The 18,669-nt window shown below is 39.4% G+C and overlaps 1 protein-coding gene across 1 annotated transcript in view; it reads left to right on the plus strand.

Moving 5' to 3' along the window:
• Positions 1–16,034, plus strand: part of RSBN1 (round spermatid basic protein 1) — a 51,441-nt gene extending 35,407 nt beyond the window's left edge. Inside the window, 5 exon segments of the mRNA XM_038379875.2 lie at positions 5,493–5,630; positions 6,079–6,221; positions 8,528–8,695; positions 9,741–9,849; positions 10,560–16,034. Coding sequence (XP_038235803.2) covers positions 5,493–5,630; positions 6,079–6,221; positions 8,528–8,695; positions 9,741–9,849; positions 10,560–11,027 — 1,026 coding nt within the window. The 3' untranslated portion in view covers positions 11,028–16,034.
• The last annotated feature ends 2,635 nt before the right edge of the window (positions 16,035–18,669 follow it).

The raw sequence follows: 18,669 nt of genomic DNA on the forward strand, positions 1-18,669 counted from the left end.
AATACACCATAGCTGATATTTCATTCTGGTTTGTGGGATAGGAAGAAATCACTTTTCTTTTCCCAAAGCTAGTGTGTGGGGGGAAATGAGCAATGTTCACCTAGTGTGTGCATGTCACTCGCCTTCCCTGGATGTGACCAATACCCATCTCCAAACCCCAATAATCCTAGCAGGATGTTAACATTGGCTTTACAAAGTTGGGGGGGCTGGGAACAAGCCATGGAACGGCAACAGGCATGGAGACATACAGGCTGCCAGTAGTATTTCTCTTTAAAGCAAGCTTTCAAAGGGCTCTAAAATGCAAATGCAGAGCCAGATTGGCTTGGAAATTTGTATGCTAGGAGAAGACCTAGAAAAGCGTCTGAGGTACAGTTTTGTGGTTAGATGGTGAATTGAGCCTTCCTTTTACCCTGATGTGAGTTGTTCTTCATCTCCTATTAAAGCTGTTTGACTTTAAATAAATAATTAAATATTAATTGGGCCACAAGGAGCATCATTCTACAGTGCAGTGGTTGGGGTACTCCAGGTTGTGGGCCAGTCTGGTTCAATCCCCTTTCTAATGTATTCTATAAGTACATTAGAAGCAAGAGGAAGATCAAGGACAGGGTAGGACTGTTACTCAAGCGGGGGGAAATAATAACAGAAAATGTGGAAATGGCAGAGGTGCTTAATAACTTTTGTTTCAGTTTTCAGCAAGAAGGTTGGTGGTGATAGGACATCTAAAATAGTGAATGTCAGTGAAAATGAGATAGGATCACAGGCTAAAATGGGAAAAGAACAAGTTAAAAGTTACTTAGACTTCCAGGCCTATGATTCTGTTTGATGAGAAGGGATTTCAGCAGTGATCGCCTACCTCAAGTGATCACCTACCTCTAACTACTGGGCTATAAGTTATTCTAATGTGGGGCTGCCTTGGTCTTGCCTCTGGAAGCCATTTCACTTTAATTAACTAGTAACAGCCGAAGCAGAAGTCAAGTGTAAGAAGCCCTCAATGATAGAGGGGTTTGGGTACTAACCTGGGCTGTTGGAGGCTGTGGGTCAGTTCCTCCTGCTCTGGGGCAGGGAGTTGAGTGATCTTTTTCTCTTGAAATTGTTTTAATCAACTATTAACTGGGCCAAGCCTAGTCTGAGAAGCCCTGTATGGTACAGGGGCTAGAGTACCCTACTGGGATGTGGGAGATCCTGGTTCAATTCCTCCCTCTGCCTTGTGAGAAGTACCCTTTTCTCTTGAAGCTGTTACACTTTAATTAAACTACGAATTGGGCCAAAGGACATCTCCCAATAGAGCTGCTTTCTGTGGTGTAGTGGTTGGGGCTTTTGCATTGGATGTTAGAGACCCTGGTTCAATTATTGCTGTGAGCAAGGGGGTTACAACACATATCAATTGCCTCTGGGGTTGTTTTATTTAAATATTCCTTGAGCTACATTAAAAAAAGTGAATCACTCTTTTGTCCCCCACGGCTAGGCTACCCACCCAGGCAGTGGGAGACCCTGGGTCCATCCCCTCCTCTGCAAGGGGTTGGACCAAGGCTCTCCCCCATCCCGGCCCCACCTATGAAGTGAGCGATCTCTGTTCAAACCCCCTTCTGTTTCCAGAAAGACAAGGGCTTCCTGCAAGCGCAAGGGGACCTAAACAGGAACCTCCCACTTCCCTCCTGGGAGGCAGGACAGCCTTCTCCAAATCCTTTTGAAACAGCCAGAGGAAGGATTTGAACTAGCTTCTCCCACTGCCAAGGCAAGCAACTGAACCCTGGACTATAGAGTGACCCTAGTTCAGGGAGTGGCCTGATTCCTAGTTAATTAAAGTGGACCAGCTTCAAGAGGCAAGAGCTGAAATCCCTTATCCTCAGAAAGCAGGAATGGGATTTGAACCAGGTTCTCCAACATCCTAGGTGGGGCCCAAACAGCAGGCTATTCGGGGCTTCATAGTGGGGAGTTTTGATTTGACCATTTAATAGTTTATTAAAGTGGACAAGCGTCAAGAAGAGAGGCAATCTCTGCTCAACTCTCTTCTCAAACCAGGGCAAGAAACTGAACCAGCATCTCCAACACCCCAGGCTCGTACCTGAGCCATCAGGTTATACAGTGAATGTTATGAATAAAGCTTGTTTTGGCCCAGTTAATAGTTAAATAAAGGGGACAAGTGTCAAGAGAAGAGACAGCTGTTATTTAACTCCTTTCTCAATCCAAGGTGGGGAACTGAGCCAGCATTTCCAGTACCCCAGGCTAGTACCCGAACCACCAAGCTATGCAGGAACTGTTGTGAAAGAGACTTGCTTTGGCCCAATTAATAGTTAATTAAAGTGAACCAGAGTCAAGAGGAAAACTGCCTGCTTCCTGAATCCTTTCTTCTCATCAAGCATAGAGAGGGAATGAAGCTGCCGCTGCTGCCACCACCACCAATCCAGACAGGTATCCTGACCAACAGGCTAAATAGCGTAGCTTACAGAACAACTTTGATGTGGACCATTTAATAGTTCATTAAACTGTTACACAGCTTCAAGAGAAAAGGCAATGCAGTGTCTACTCAACTTCCTTTTCAGGGTAAGGGGGCGGGGACAGGGACTGAACCCACTCCTTCAGCACACCAGGCCAGTACCCACACCACCAGGCTAAGCACAGAGTGGTATGGATGAGACTTGCTTTGCCTCAATTAATAGTCAATTAAAGTGGAACAGCATGAGACGGAAAAGAGCTCAGAGCTCAAATTCCTTCTCCTCAGCAAGCAAGAGGGGAATTAACCCAACATCTGTAGCACCCCATGTGAGTACACTAATCATGGGGCTCTAAGAAGGCTTCTTACAGAGCAACACTGCTTTGACCTAAGTAAGAGTTAATTAAAGTGAAACAGCTTCAAGAGTAAAGAAGCTTGCTGTGCACATTCCTTCCCCACAGCAAGAGGATAGGGTTGCCAACCCTTCAGGATTGGCCTGTAGTCTCCAGGAATTAAAGATCAATCTTTAATTAAAGATTATTTCATGTGATTAAGTCTCCAGGAATACATCCACCCAAAATTGGCAACCCTAGAACCAGAACCAGTACCACCACCCTCCTAGCCAAATATTCGCACCACCAAGCTACACAGGGCTTTTTAAAAATGAGTTTTGTTTTGGCCCAATTAATAATTAAAGTGTAACAGCTTCAAGACAAAAGACACTTACACTGCAAATCCATTTGCCTCAGAAAGGGATTGACCAGCACTACCACCATCCCAAGGAAGTACCCTAACCCCAGGGCATGCAGAGTTTCTTAGAAGTGAGCCTTGTTTTGGCCTAATTCATAGTTCAGTAAAGAGGAACAGCTTCAAGAGAAAAGACTGAGGGAGCCCCACAGCAGAATAATTGATACCCCAGCAGTTAGGCCATTCACTGGGAAGGTAGGCGATCATGCTCAACCCTCTTTTCATCAAGCAGAAGGGGGATTGACTCAGACTCTCCCATAGTCTGGGAGAATCCCCAAACCAATGGACTACAGGCTGAGTTTTACAGCTTCTGTGGCCCAATTAATATTTAATTGAAATGTAACAGTGTTAATAAGAGCAGTTCACACCAGACTACCTTTTAGCTCAGCAATTAAGGCACTCACTTGAGAGATGCCAGGCCCCCTTTTACATACTTTCTGTTCATGAAGCAGATGGGGAAGTGACTCAGGGTCTCCCACATCCCAGCTGAGGACCCTAATAAGTGGGATAAGGGGTAGACAGCAGGTTTCTGCCTCCTTCCCCCACCCACTGGTTTTGTATGGCTTTGGGCAGGAACTTGACAATCTCACAAGACAGGGGTTAGGCACCTAAATCACCTGACTCCAGGAGACAGGTTCTTGGCTGTGGATTGCATGCAGAGAAAGGGATCAAGCTCTGTGAAAGGCCAGGCTTAACGCCCCCTCCCCCCCCTTGGTAGCCTCTCCCAGTGGCTAGCTTAGGTGGCTCCCTGCCTAGCAAGCTGGCTTTTGTGGTTCCCATTCTTAGGTGCCTGTCTCTCCCCATTCATTGAAGAGGGAGCCTAAGCACCTACCTCAGACTTAGGGGATCCCATTGGTCTTCCAATGTGTGAGGGGTCGCCACAACTAAAGTCTCATTGTGCTGAGCCAAAGGGGAACTGAGACCGGGTCTGGCCCATATTACAGCCAAACATCACTAAGACTGTACAGGAGCTGGGAACAGGCATGACTCAGGTGAATAGCCCTGAGACCAAAGAAGAGGGGTTGTTCAGTTCACACCATAGACACATCACTAAGTCCCTGAGAGCTGAGAGTGGGCATGCTTTGTTACTGCCACAAGCACGGAGATCAGGGTGGGCAGTGCAGAATAGACACCATCAGAGCAGCCCACAGCCTCACCCCCAAAACTCCAGGTGGAGAATTGAGAACAAACAGTCTCAATGTATGCCCCAGACACAGAGCCCTGAGACTGGGTGTTGGGGTATCTAAATGGGTGTGTGAGAGGCTCTGTGGAGCTCCCTTTTCTCTCTCTCTCTCTCTGTGTGGGCGGGAGGGCAAAAAGATCTCTAAACTCCTTCTCCACCCACTTCTGTGGGTGTTCAGCTGCTGTGTTCAGCCATCTTTTCCCCATGCCACTTAAATCTGCAGTGGAGTCACATATACTGACAGCGTGAATGTTTGGCAGTATAAGACACATGTCCAGTTCCTGCTTCACAGCCACTCCATGAATGGGAATGCATCTCTTCTTTTGGCCAACACCAGTTTTGAAATCAAATTCATCTACCCTAAGACTAGAGCAATATTTTGGTCACATCAATGCAACCTCTGAGTCCATGCTCCTCCATTAGCATCCTGTTTACTTTGAGTGTTTGCTTTGCATGAGCAAAATGCAAGAACATGAGTGACTCTCCTTTCTCATTATCTGCTTTTAATTCTGGTATTGCAGAATGGGGCTTTTTAAATGACATTACATTTTAGTCATGTACTATCGTGGAGAAAGAAAACAAAGCTGATTTCTTACTAGCAATGTAGAGAATACTGCTCTTAAATCCTCTAAACTTAATTTAACACTGTATTGATAACTGCAAAGATGTATTTTGGTGTATGCACATACAGTTGAAGGCAGAAACTAACCCAGTGTCAAAGCAATTATTTATGTTTGTGATGAATTTTTATTGATAGAAAATATGACAAGGCATTTTTATGAAACACAGCATTCTTTGTGCTGGCTACAGTGGCTTTTTGTATCTGTTGGTGCTGTTCAGCTAAGAAAACAACATAACGTTTATTAGTATGCTGCCTAGCACTATGTCTTCTGGAGTCAAATTCTTTTTTTCCCCTTGCCCCTGGAGGTGCTCATGCTCTGGTGTGTATTGACATTGAACAGCTTCTTCATGTATTCTAAAGATACTAACTGCTCTCAAGTATGTAAAGGAGTCCTGGATTTGAACATAAACTACATTGCAGTCTGAAACACTGATTTAATAAACTTCAATTTCCTGCCATGGAACAATGTGTCTCATTTTGCCTTTTCTCTTTCTGACCATTCTTAGGTCAATAGAACATACTGCTGTGGAACCTACAGAGCAGGCCCAATGCGGCAGATAAGTCTTGTTGGAGCAGTCGATGAAGAAGTTGGTGACTACTTCCCAGAATTTCTTGATATGTTGGAGGAATCTCCATTTCTGAGAGTGAGCATTATACTGTTGTAGTAATTTTATTTTGTTTAAATTTTTTATTATCAAACATAAATGTCTTAACACTTCTAACTTACAACTTCAAGTTGCTAAAAAATGAGAGAATTTAGGTACAGCTTCTCCATTCAGATGGTGATGAACTTTCAAACTATCTTACTGAGGATGCTGTTAAAATCTATTTTCTGTTCAAAGAAGTAGATACTGAAAGGAGATTAATTTAGAGGCTACAGCAATCAGTCTTGATTGCTCTTGTTGCGTGTCTGTTTCACAATGGCCTACTCTCTAAAAGCTGAAGAAGTTAACTATATCATTGGTGAAATACAACGTTTCATCTCTAACTATAAGGTTTGGTTTCTGTATAGTTCTCTTGGTAATGAACTTGAGCCTGCGCTTACCAAAATTTTAACTGTTGTCCATTTGACATAGCTTTTTGTGTTTTTAGATGACTTTGCCCTGGGGCACTCTTTCTAGCCTTCAGCTTCAATGCAGGTCACAAAGTGATGATGGCCCCATAATGTGGGTGAGACCCGGAGAACAGATGATCCCGACAGCAGATATGCCAAAATCACCATTCAAACGGCGCCGGTAACATTATTTTCCTTTAATAGAAAAGCAGATCACAGCTAGATAAAGTACTATCTATTCTAAGGTCTTAATGTTGGTCCTTATTGTTTGTGAAATTAGTCTTTCAAAAGGTAAACTTCATGGCTTTCTTAAGTTTCCCATGTGACTTCATTCTTTTTGCTTTAGAACCAAGCAGTCCAGTTATTTAAGCCAAACTAACATGTTGCCTGTGTTCCATATAAGTGCATTTGAGTTCAAGGTTTCCTTGACATTGACAGCTCTATATATTGCCTGTTTGACATATCTCTTGGGTTCCTGAACATAAGAACAGCCATACTGGGTCAGACCAGTGGTCCATCTAGCCCTGTATTCTGTTTTCCAACAGTGGTCAGTGCCAGGTGCTTCAGAAGGAATGAACAGAACAGGGAATCATCAAGTGATCCATCCCCCGTTGTCTACTTCCTACTTCTGTCTGTGAAAAAGCTAATATTTGGTGTACTTCTCCAACACAGTGCAGAAGTCCCTACACTGCATTAAAGGCTGGTCCTAATGCTAGTTATTTAAGCAGTCTTGATATTGGTTGCCTTCTCAAAAAATACTGTACTCCAGAGGAATATTCTCTTAACTACTTAAATCTCCTCAACTGCCTGTGCAAATGACAAACATTTTCAGTGCTGTGCTGAAGCCAGCAAGTACAAAATTATGCCATTATTTTGTAACCGGGTGGGGAAACGAAGGGTATAATTTTTTTGCCAAAGAGAATTTGTTAGAGAAATATTCTTGTCCTCTTAAAAAAAAATAAAAATAAAAAAGCTTTGATTGTGAATCTTTAAAATTGCTCTTGCCAATGACAGTTTTTTGTCTAACACTTTGATAAACTACGCAGCAGTAGTTAAATTGCTTTGACAAAGCCTTCCATCCTCTAGAGTCCAAGGAAACCCCAAATAGACAATCTAAATCTGCAGTTATAAATGAATTGTTAGTAGTGTTAATTTTGTTTAAATTGCTTTTTATTTTAATCTCTAAAATTGTAATTTTTCAAGTTCTGAGTAAAACCATTAATATCTACCTCCCACCAGCTGCTTGAAATCCAAGAGGCAAATTTCCCTTCAATTTTCCTGTGGAGTGTTTTGTGCAACCAATCTTGGGGAGAGAAATAATTGGAATCATGTTTTCATCACAGCTTTAAGCAGAAAACCCAATATGTTCTCTCTAGATAACTTAATATTTTTAAGCATCTGTATTTTAAATTGAATTTTTAAGTATGGCACAATTCTTGTCGTTCAAAAGGATAATAAAACATCACAATGTGACTGTTCAGAGGTTGACTAAAGAGTTCACATTTTTCGAAATATATAGTATACCTAATGTCCTTTTTAATTGTTGTCTTTTCCTCAATCTGGATTAAATCTGGACTAATTAGGTCTATAGATTTGTAACAGCAGGACATAAGTCACGTATAGCATGATTTTCCCATTTGTTGTTGTTTTTTTTTTTTTTAATGTCTATGATTCACTCCATACCAGCAACTCATGTCCTGCCAGGCTGGTCGTGGCTGCCAGCTCCAGGCATTGCAATTGGCTGCACTGGGTCAAAGAACAGTTCAGGTTTGGCCCCCACCATGGTGGGGATAGGAAGTGGGTTAAACCTTAGTGGCTCTGTGACCTGGCATACCAACTTAAAATGCCCAGAGCAGGGAGCCAGGCTCAGCCCCACCTGGCACAGGAACCACCAAAGCACAGGCATGAGGTGAGTGTAAGGCAAGCTCCCTCTCAATCCTGGGGCCCAGCCCTCAGAGATACGGGAGTTGTTGCTGCCTGGGATGAGTGCAGGGTGGCTCACTCTCCAGTCCCATCCCCACCACCCCAGTCCTCCCCTCTGCATCAGGATGGTTGCTGGTATGAGGGCTGCAGTTCTTGGTTGGAGGGTGCTGCTGGAGGTGGTTGATGCCCCTTCATTTGTCAGGGTATCTTATCAAAAATCTCAGAGCAGTCACAAAATCCATGACTCTTACTAAATTTACCATGACTGCTCTGTGACTTTTTGATTTAAAAAAAAAAAAAAAAAAAAAAAAAAAAAAAAAAAAAAAGCCATGACAAATCTGCAGCACTAACTATACTTAAATCTTTGAATACCAATTTGATACGTAATACATATAGCAAAAGCAAAGAGCATTTTTGGTCTTGGATTTTGAACGTTAAAGGACACTAGCAGTATTTCTTCAAAATTATCTTAATACATGTACAGATAGGAAAGCTGTGCCATTCATTTAATCTCTGAGTAGTCTGGAACATCCTTTTCCCTCCTCTCTTCACCCCACTTTATAGATCAATGAACGAAATAAAAAACCTCCAATACCTACCTCGGACCAGTGAGCCCCGTGAAGTTCTCTTTGAAGACCGAACAAGAGCCCATGCTGATCATGTAGGTCAGGGGTTTGATTGGCAGAGTACAGCTGCTGTAGGAGTGCTGAAAGCTGTACAGTTTGGTGAATGGTAAGTGTGACTGAATTTTGTAACCACTCCAGTTGTATTTGAGACTGACTTCCCTTTATAAAAGGGAGAAAATGTGAAGTATCGGTTGAATAGCAGCCTAGTTATATATATATTTGTTTAAAACCAAATGATATGTGACTATTCAAATGCTGTGTAAAGTCTGTAAAACATAATCTAGTAAATACACAACTCTGGCAACTTTTACTCCTACTTCCTTCTCCCTCCTGAGTCAAGCACAAAAAACTGTGTTAACATGGAGTATTTTGCAGAGAACTTGTGTGATATGCAGTGTAGGCCACTGTATCTGGTGCCTCCTGCATGTCTTTTCCTTCATCTCCTAATTGATTATAATACAAGTTCAATTACATAAACAGAATATGGTCAGGTCAATTGTTCATTTGTGATGGTACCGACAATATTTTTCTACCTCCCGATCCAGGGCATTGCTGGTAACTAAGTCCTGGGAAGAAATCACAAGCTTTGAGTTGGGAATGTTGTCTGTAGCAATTACAGTAGAAATTGGACAGCAGGAACAGTGTCATCAGCAACAATATTGTCCACGATTAAGATAAAATAAGCAGTGCCAATGTTTCCCTTGCCCTGTGTTTCAAATCCATTGAACAAGCAATATCTACTTATATGGTCCCCATCACCATAGTATTTGAGTGTCCTACAAATTTTTCTTTCCAATATTCCTTTAAAATATAGATATTAGGCCAATTATAAAATAGGAGAATTGAGACAGAGTGACTTTTCAAAAGTCACACAGTTTGGAATTGAACCTAGCCCTCTGGAGCTGTAGTGCAGTCTCTTTTGCTATGTAAAGTTCAAGTCAAAGATAAAATGAAGCAATTCAGGAAATGAGGTCGGATCTGTGGAGTCTAAAGAATGTGCATATACTAACGTTATTGTACTAGTTGTGATGCTGAGAGACTTATTACCCAGTAGAAAACTATAATAGGTATTTTCTTTATGGTAACTCTTGATTTCCAGAGCTGTAATCACAAATTCTTTAAAACTCAGTCTTGACAATCTTCATCTCTAGGAGCGTCCAACCTCGAATAACCAAAGATGTGGTTTGTTTCCATGCTGAAGACTTCACTGATGTGGTACAGAGACTTCAGTTAGACTTGCATGAACCTCCAGTGTCACAGGTACTGTGTTCCTCAGTTGCAGCTTATTTCCAGCATTTTGGAAATGCTTCAAAAGCATCATATTTATGGATTTTTTAAAAGTTAGTGTTCGTCAAATGTTTGAAATAAAGGTAGAAATAGTAGGTGTCTCAGATGTAGTTCTAGACTTGTGACTAGAGCTATTTATCTGTAGTTCTTGTTTTAGTGGTGGTAGGCTCATCACATGAGGGTCATGGGTTTTGATCCTAGCGTGACCAACTGTCACAAAGCTCCTTCCTTCAGGAGACAAGAAACCAAGAAGTCTTGAGTATGGGTTTCAGGAATTTCACATAATTTGGGTTTCCATTCCCCCAACTTGCCGCAGACTCCTTCTGACATAAACAAAGTTGTGGTCTGCTTGTGCCAGACCAACCACACCCAGCTCTGTCTGGTAATGGCATGTCAAAAGCTTCTTACTGAAGCTCTAATTCTTGTTTTAAGACCTGCCTGTGACCCCATAATGCTCTGGCAATGGGTCATTATTTGTTACCTCAGATGCGCACAGCACTTCATAATGAAGCATTAGAGATTTGTTCTTGCCGCAAGTAGATTCTTGACTGAAGTTATATTCTTTAAAGAGTAGTCAATCTAATGGGTTGCTGGACTGAAAGTGTACTCTTCAATCTAAGTGGATGCCCAGCTTTGGACCTTGCATACAGCTTAGCAGTAACTTTCTCCTTTCTTCCCCTCAGTGTGTTCAATGGGTGGATGAAGCCAAGCTAAACCAAATGAGACGGGAAGGCATTCGCTATGCTAGAATCCAGCTGTGTGACAATGACATCTACTTCATCCCTAGAAATGTCATTCATCAGTTCAAAACTGTGTCAGCGGTCTGCAGTTTAGCCTGGCATATAAGGCTGAAACAGTACCATCCTGTGGGGAAGTCTTCTCAAAATGCAGAAAGCAATTCAAACATGAACAGTAATATCCCTGAAAAGACAGAATCAGAAGGTGAACCCCAATGTGTGAGTGTAAAAACAGAGTCTGAGGAACCAGGTGTAGAAATGCAGCTTACAACAGGGGAACCGTCCTCCTCCTCAATTTCATCAATATTGGGACTTGTTCTGCAACCAGATCAGGTAGCCCAGCCTCTTCCAGTTTTTAAACTAGAATCTGATCAGCAACATAATCCACAGGATCACACAGACTCTTCTGTGTGATATGTACATAGTCAAACACATTTTTTAACAACTTTTTAAAATTTTGATGTGAAGTTATAGTTTTATAACTTGCTTATGTTTTATTGGAGAAATCTTGCCTATAATTCTATAAAGAAAGGTGACATTCCAAAATGTCAAGCATATCTTTTTTACACAGATTATGCAAAAGTTCAAGTTGTATTTTACTCCCATAGTACAGCATGTAATAGTGGTCTACCACTTCTTTCTGTTTAAAATGAGGTAATAATTCAATATCTCCTCATCAAAATCAGAATGGAATTCCTCCAAGCGCTAAAAGTCATTGAACTATCTTGGAAAATGTAAGCTCCCTGCTTAATTTTTTCTTTAGCCTTCACCATAAAAGGATGGCTTCTGCAGAAGGCTCCCCCATCTGATTTTAATTGCTAAAATCAAAGAGAAAGCACAGCACTTTTGATGATCAGTGATGTTTTGGTCTGTCCTTAAATTCCTGGTGGATACTAAAATTACTAGATATATAGATCTTTTAATTTTTAATTGTTAAACGGTTCATAAAAGGGTGAAGTGTGACATCTTATCCTGTTGAAATGTAATCACTTAGACACAATATTTTCCATAGTACTGCTTGTAATGTTTGATGTGAGGATTTTGCTTCCTAAATACATCTTTCCTGGACACGACTAATTCTAGTGTTAATTTTTTTTTTTTAAAGGCAGTCTCATGGAGGTAGCTGCATTCTTGTCTGAGCACTTTAAAGCATTAAAATACTAACAACCTTGGCAGCTTGTTTTGATAAATTCACAATAAGCATCTGATGGAAAACATCCTCTCCCTGGTACTGATGCACTTAATCTAATAGAGTTGGGTCAGTGATAACTGATTTATATTGGTTGTCCTTATTCTCTGAAGTTCTGTATTGCTATTTCAAAATAAAATATTATGGCATTGGGTTGCTGTTTCCACTTGTAGCTTTTGGGTACCCTGGTGCTGTGTTTGAAACATCAGTGACACAAGCTAATATGTTGAGTGTCATCTGCTGACATAGTTCTTTTTATAGTCTTACGATATTTCTGAATGTTTGTGTGATCTGTATTTGACTTTCACTCACCACTTATATAACAACTGTCTTTTCTAGTCATCAGAAGAAGAGTCCCCCCCCACACCTAGGATACAAACTTGATTTTGGTGCCACTGAAGTTGTCCCCGGATAACTTCATTGTTCTAATCCTCACTGGGGTAGGAGAGAGATTTCTAACACTATATTAGAATAAGGAAAAGAAAAGATGCTGTGTTATTAGTTCTGGGTGCATCTTTTAAATATCAATTATGAATCTTCTCTTTAAAAAGGTTCTGAAATATGTTAATCTGTTATTATAAATATTACTTTGTGCAATATTGTTTTGTGTAGACTTATATGCATCTTAGCACCTCAATATAGAGGTCACAATTTTAAACTGATAGCAAAATAATCATCAGAAAATACTGCAGTGATTAGTTAGAATCTGTATTACTCCTTATATATGTATATGTATGTATTGTCTTCAGTACAAAAGTGAAGACAAATTAGAAAATATTTCAGACTAATTTACAGATTGAAGTGGTGGTGACTTGTTTAGTAATCTGTGTAAATAAGGTGTTAGAATGGAAAGCTTTTATGAAAAGTAATATGATTCATGCAGGGGTATAATTTAACTTTAGCAAAAATTCTGGATTATCAAAGCTGGTTCAGAAACAGGCCCTCTGTTCTCTGGCATTTTTCCCCACTTTTTTGTTGAGAATAATTTTATAGAGCTTTAATGGGTTGTGCAAAGTAAAATTCTTCACAGGCAATATTGGTTTCAGTGCCTCTTTCATGTTTCCGCTGGTTAATATTATGTTAGTGTTATTTTCCCTTTCTTTTTAACTCACTCTGCTTGTCTTCCAAGTGCTCATTTCCCTTCTCCCATGTGCTATTCATTGGCCATGTCAAAGATGGTATTATCATTTCTAAGTCATTACTAACTAATAAGGTGATTGTCCCTTGACAGTCAGCACTGTGTATAATCACTCAGGAACTGACATATCTTCAAAGACCTTACAATTGAAGGAAAAGCTATTCATCCCTTTATAAAACCAATTCTCCCCATATATATTAAAATGCAAAAATTAAACATACTTAGGCTAAAAAGATTCACAATTTAAGATGCACTATGCACCATTATTTTTTATTTGTATTCCTCTAGAGCTTGAAATAAAATGAAAAGAGAGACATATAATTTGTAAATGGATATTGGAAGCATCTCTGTAAACTATATTAAATAGCATGCTTTTAAACTAATGCATACAATAGACCAGCAGAGTGCTTCACGCTGTTTTCAAAACAGTGTCCTACTTGTGTGAAATAATCTATTCTTTCTAAAATATCAAGAAAATGCTTCACTCTTTTACTTCTGTGGATTGAATGTCTTTAACCACTGTACCATACTTTCCTTTTACTCAGTTTACTAGTTCAAAACCGAAAGTCAAGTTGATGTCCTCCTCTTTATTATAAATTAGTCATAGAATGATTTGGATAATGTTGCTATTCTTTTGATGTTATTTGTCAGCCGGAGGTAGAGATGAGCAGATTTTTGTTTCAGAAAAAATTTAAGGAAGCTTTTAATTTTATTACAACTTTTTCTTAATTTTGCATGTACAAATTTTAATCTTTAATTAAGTACTAATGCAACTTTTGAAACATTTGCAAAATCCAAAATTACCAGACTTCTTCCAAGCTTGATTCCAAATCCAGCTCATCTCTAAATATAGCTATGGAAAGAATTGCTTATGAAATCGATGGCTAAATCTGTTGCCCATTAGATTGTATCTATAATTCTGAAATCAGTGAATTACAGGTGGAATACCACCTTCGGATGTGCAGTACTCTAAACTGGTCAGCACTACAAATGGCTTACTGAATAATAAATATGAAGAATACAGATGTCATACTTGTGCTTTGTGAGAAGTCAAGTGACAGATGGACAAGTTAATTTTTCCAGTATAATATTGGGCAAATCAAATCTTTGGCTAGTTTTAAGAGTAAAATATTTGCAAGTAATTGGTGGAAAATGTCAATTTCTGATTGACTTATCACTCAAAGATTTCAGAAGATAGTTCATTAAATTCAGTGATAATTTAATGCCTATATTCTTTATGCAAGCATATCTCAAATTCAGTTGGCAAGAATATATCATTATATCAACAGCTGTCAGTAGACTGAGGACTTATGGATATGATGAAACAGATCTATACATAAAGATGGAATAAATTTCAGAACAGTCTGTCACATTTCGATACTTTGATTATATTCCTCTAGAATTCATTCATATATCAGGTCAGCTGATGTGATTTATAATAATTCCATTGACTTCAGTGGAGATAAATCATCATAGCTCCACTGAAGATTTGCCCTGTCTTTTAAAAACCTATGGGTTTTGTTGACGTCTGGAACTGAAATTTAGAATACTCTCATCTTGAAACCAAGTCAGATTTTTAACAGCAGTAGTCCAGGGACATGATACTAGAGAGCATAACTAGCTCTAAGGGCAGGTCTACTCTACAGCCAGGATCACCGCTCAGAGATCGATCCACCGGTGGTCAATTTAGCAGGTCTAGTAAAGACCCGCAAAATCAACTGCAGATTGCTCTCCAGTTGACCCCTGTACTCTACCCCCAGTGAGAAGAGTAAGGTAAGTCGGCGGGAGGGTTTCTCCCGTCAACCCCCACGGTGTAGACCCCGTGGTAACTCGACCTAAGGTACGTCAACTCCAGCTACGTTATTCACATAGCTGGAGTTGCATAGCATAGGTGGACTTACTGTGGTAGTGTAGACATAACCTAAGATGGAAACGTGGGCTTGGCTTCTGTTTTAAGCACAGCTTACAGTTCCTTTATTAGCAGCCAAGGAAAACTGTAAACTGGGATAAAGGTGAAGGGCCATGTTGTGCCAGAGATCAGTTAGCCAAATGTCAAATAATTTTAATATCACATTTTCCTCTCCCTTGGGTGTCCTAATTCTTTCTGTGCAGAAACTTGACCTGTTTTAAAAGTACTTTGTGAAGCCAATAGTTCAATTCTCTATTGTTGACATGTTTTCTTCCAAGAAGATGGACCATTCACTAAAGTGTTCTGTGAGGATATGTAATAAAGTTGTTATTAATCTATACCTTTTGCCAAATAGAAAAACAGTTAATCTGTCAACTGTTTTCCTACATGAGTACTTAGGCCCAGTCTCTTGACATAAAATTCTATTTTGTTAGAGCTTCAGGATGGATGGGAGTTCAAGTCCTTCATTTTGCTCATTCTGCCATTCACATGCTTGAATTGAGTGATAAGCACTTTACATTTATTGTTATAAATGCTAAGTGTATGTAGCCATATTGGTTGTTTTTAAAGGGCATGTGGCGTGGGTGGGACATTATCTTCAGCTCCTGAAAAGGGACCTTTTTTTCACCTGAAGGCTGGTACTGTAAATTAACTTACGTTGGTCTAAAAGAAGATTTCCCAACAATGTTATGGCCTTACATTACCTTCCAGTAATATAAATAATTGTTATGATCAAATAGCACATGTAGCTGAGGAGCTAATATTATTATAGCACTCTTCAATTGTCTAAAGAAATACTTATACTTCTAATTTCTTTGTACAACATGTAAAGAGATTTCTTATATGATTTAATTTGATTGGCAGCTAATATATTTTCTGTGGGTTTAAATGTATCTAACTTGTTTGCATACAGAGGACATGTACAATTGCCTGGAAGACTGTTTGCTTTGTGCGACCCTAGTATATTTATTGACATTTAACAGACAAGTTTTAAAGAGGTTTTTATAATGCGTAGCGTAAACAGAACCTCTATGTGAATAATCCTCTAACCCGTGTATTTCTTTTAGTAGCTGACTGTACAAGCGTGTCAAACTGTTAAGCTATTTCTTTGTAAAATAGTACAATGGAATGCATAGATTTTTTTCCTGTAAAGTATTTTTTTAATAAACCTGATTTTGTCCTTTACTTCAGTCTCTCATTATATAAATTTCTTTAAATTAATAGCAATAACTCCTGTCTTCTGAACAACTGCAAATGTTTAGAATATAAAACTATCCTTTCTTCTAGATACCTCTGAACGCTTTCTTCAAAGATCAGTAACGCAAGCAGTATCAGAGGTTGATTTTGTCCCCATGCTTCCTCTCACCTTCCTCTTTTATCTCCAGTGGTTAGCTAGTGTTGCACCAGGATCACTTTGAAGCATGCTGCAAGTACAGGTAAACTAAGCATCCTGAGAACTGGCTTTTAAAAGCAGGAAAATGTGGTAGCTTGTGGATGGGAATGGGGAAATGGCCCCATCAGGTGTATGTTCTAGTTAGACAACTTATGTAAGAACAAAAGAAATTTAGGGGGATCTTTCTAGTAATGTCTGCTAAATGCTGGGTGTGCGTAACATCATAATCTCAGAATAGGGTTGTTATAACCTCTTAGTAGTCCAGAAAAACAAAATCTAAGCTACTTCAAAGCAGACAGAGTTAGCAACTATTATAAAATGTTTAATTTCATATCCTAATGAAAAGGTAGAAAACTAAAGCCTGCAATCACTGGACCTTTTATCTAGGAGGAGAGAAAGAGAAACTATAGTTGCTATGTGTTGCATATAATGGTAGTGTGGGAAAGGTGGCCAACAGCTCTAATGGAACTAAAACCTCTGCAAAGTTTGATTTTCAAGTTATGAGACCTCTGCTACAATTCCCTATCCTGTCTCCAGATACTTCAGACCATCCCTGCCAGGGATGTTGATGATCTCTTGCTCTTTCAAAGTATTCTGGAGACAATTTCTGGCTTTAGAATATACCCAGCTGTACCAAATGGCATGTTTTTAAAAGTTTGTTAAATCCCAAACAGCCCTACAATGGATTATCCCAATCCATCTACAATCTACCCCAGTTTGAACACTATATAACAGTAGCTCTCTCCTTACAGGAGGCCCTGTGCATCCTTGGATATTTTACTTAACGTTAGTAAAGATGTACTGCAAAAATCTGAACTGATAGTGAGTCAGTATTTCAAAGTGGAGGAAATTCTCTGCTGCATCTGCACATGCAGGACTGCTGCTGATCTACAGTCTATCTACAGAGAACTGACTGGCCAATACAACAGCAGGTAAAACTTATAGAACACTGTCTCCACTTGGTTCTGTGAAATAGTGGCTTTTCACTCATGGTGTTATTTGTATGTGGCAAAGCAGCATAGCGTAACTTACGTTTATCACAGTTTGTTCTCTAACTTTCATGCTAAAGCATGCAAACTTAGAGCACTGTTTCCCTTGTTGACACACCACAGAATCTCATCTGGACCAGTAAACTATTCATGAGATAGCATAGTTTCAGATGTGCATGCCTTCGGAAAGAAGAGCAACAATAGTTTTGATGGTTGTGCAATGTTATTTAAGCTATTGGATTGATCAGAATTACTTTTTTTTCAGGCAATGTGTGGATCCCAAATTGTTCTATAGACTTTAAATAGAAAATAGTTTCCTCCTGAGAGCCACTTGTGGATCCTTTGACATGCTGAAAATGTATTTTGCAAATACTGTGACTGGCAGTTAAATTCAAGTAAGTATGGTTTGCCCAAGATTCTTGGACTTTTATCAGAGTAGCAATTTTTTGCTGGAGTTACAAACACTGAGAGCCATAAGTGACAGGCAATGTTAGATCAGTAGCATAAAAACACTGAAAAAGGCATGAAAAAGCTATGCACTATTAAACTGAAGGTCATAATTAAAAATATGATATTGTTCAGGGTTAAGCTGCTGAAATGACAAGTAATGACTTGAGCTCCATAGTGAACATCCTCCTAAAAATTTAACAAACCAGTGTTTCCCTTTTTTCCCCCTCAGAAAATCTGTCCCTATTGAATCTAAATTACTTGAAAGAGCATGTTTATACTAATAACTCTCTCTCTGCTATTTGGAGAAAGTTAACTTCACCGTTATGCTGCATTTAAAAAAACGAACGTTAGTGACTTGACAGAATTAAGTTTTATCCCCAAACTACTTTTCAGAGTGCTAAACTGTTAGAATGATGGAGGAGGAAAGTGAGAAATTTATTTTAGCTGACAGAACTGTACCTATATGAAAACACAAGTGATTAAACTAATTTAATGAAGAGGAATTTTGAAGGTTTTTAAAAGGGTTTCTGGCATATGTTTAAACAATACCCACCGTATATAACAAATGCTAAGTAAAAGTAGGTATAAAAATTCTAGAATCTAGTTTGTCCTACATTTTTGGCTGCTATCTTTTGAGGATTTTTTAAACCTATTTAAAGACTATTCTTGTATTTCATAGTTTCTATAAAGCTTATATTTTCGTAATTAGCAACATCTTGGCTGAAAATGGGATGCTTACTTTTACAACCATACAGCATTTTGACACTGCTTGTAAACTATGTAAAGCATCTGAGATCCAGAGAAGAAGATGGAGCTATTTCTGGAGATGGAACACTTTGGCTAATGGCTATAGTAACCTCAAATGGCTTACTCAAGCAGTTCTCAAACTGGGTTGGGACCCCAAAGTGGGTCACCATCCATTTTAATGGAGTCACCAGGGCTGGCTTAGAGTTGCTGGGGCCCAGAGCCAAAGCCCGAGCCCTACCTC

Source organism: Dermochelys coriacea, chromosome 21 (assembly GCF_009764565.3).
Source record: "Dermochelys coriacea isolate rDerCor1 chromosome 21, rDerCor1.pri.v4, whole genome shotgun sequence".
NCBI lineage: Eukaryota > Metazoa > Chordata > Testudines > Dermochelyidae > Dermochelys > Dermochelys coriacea.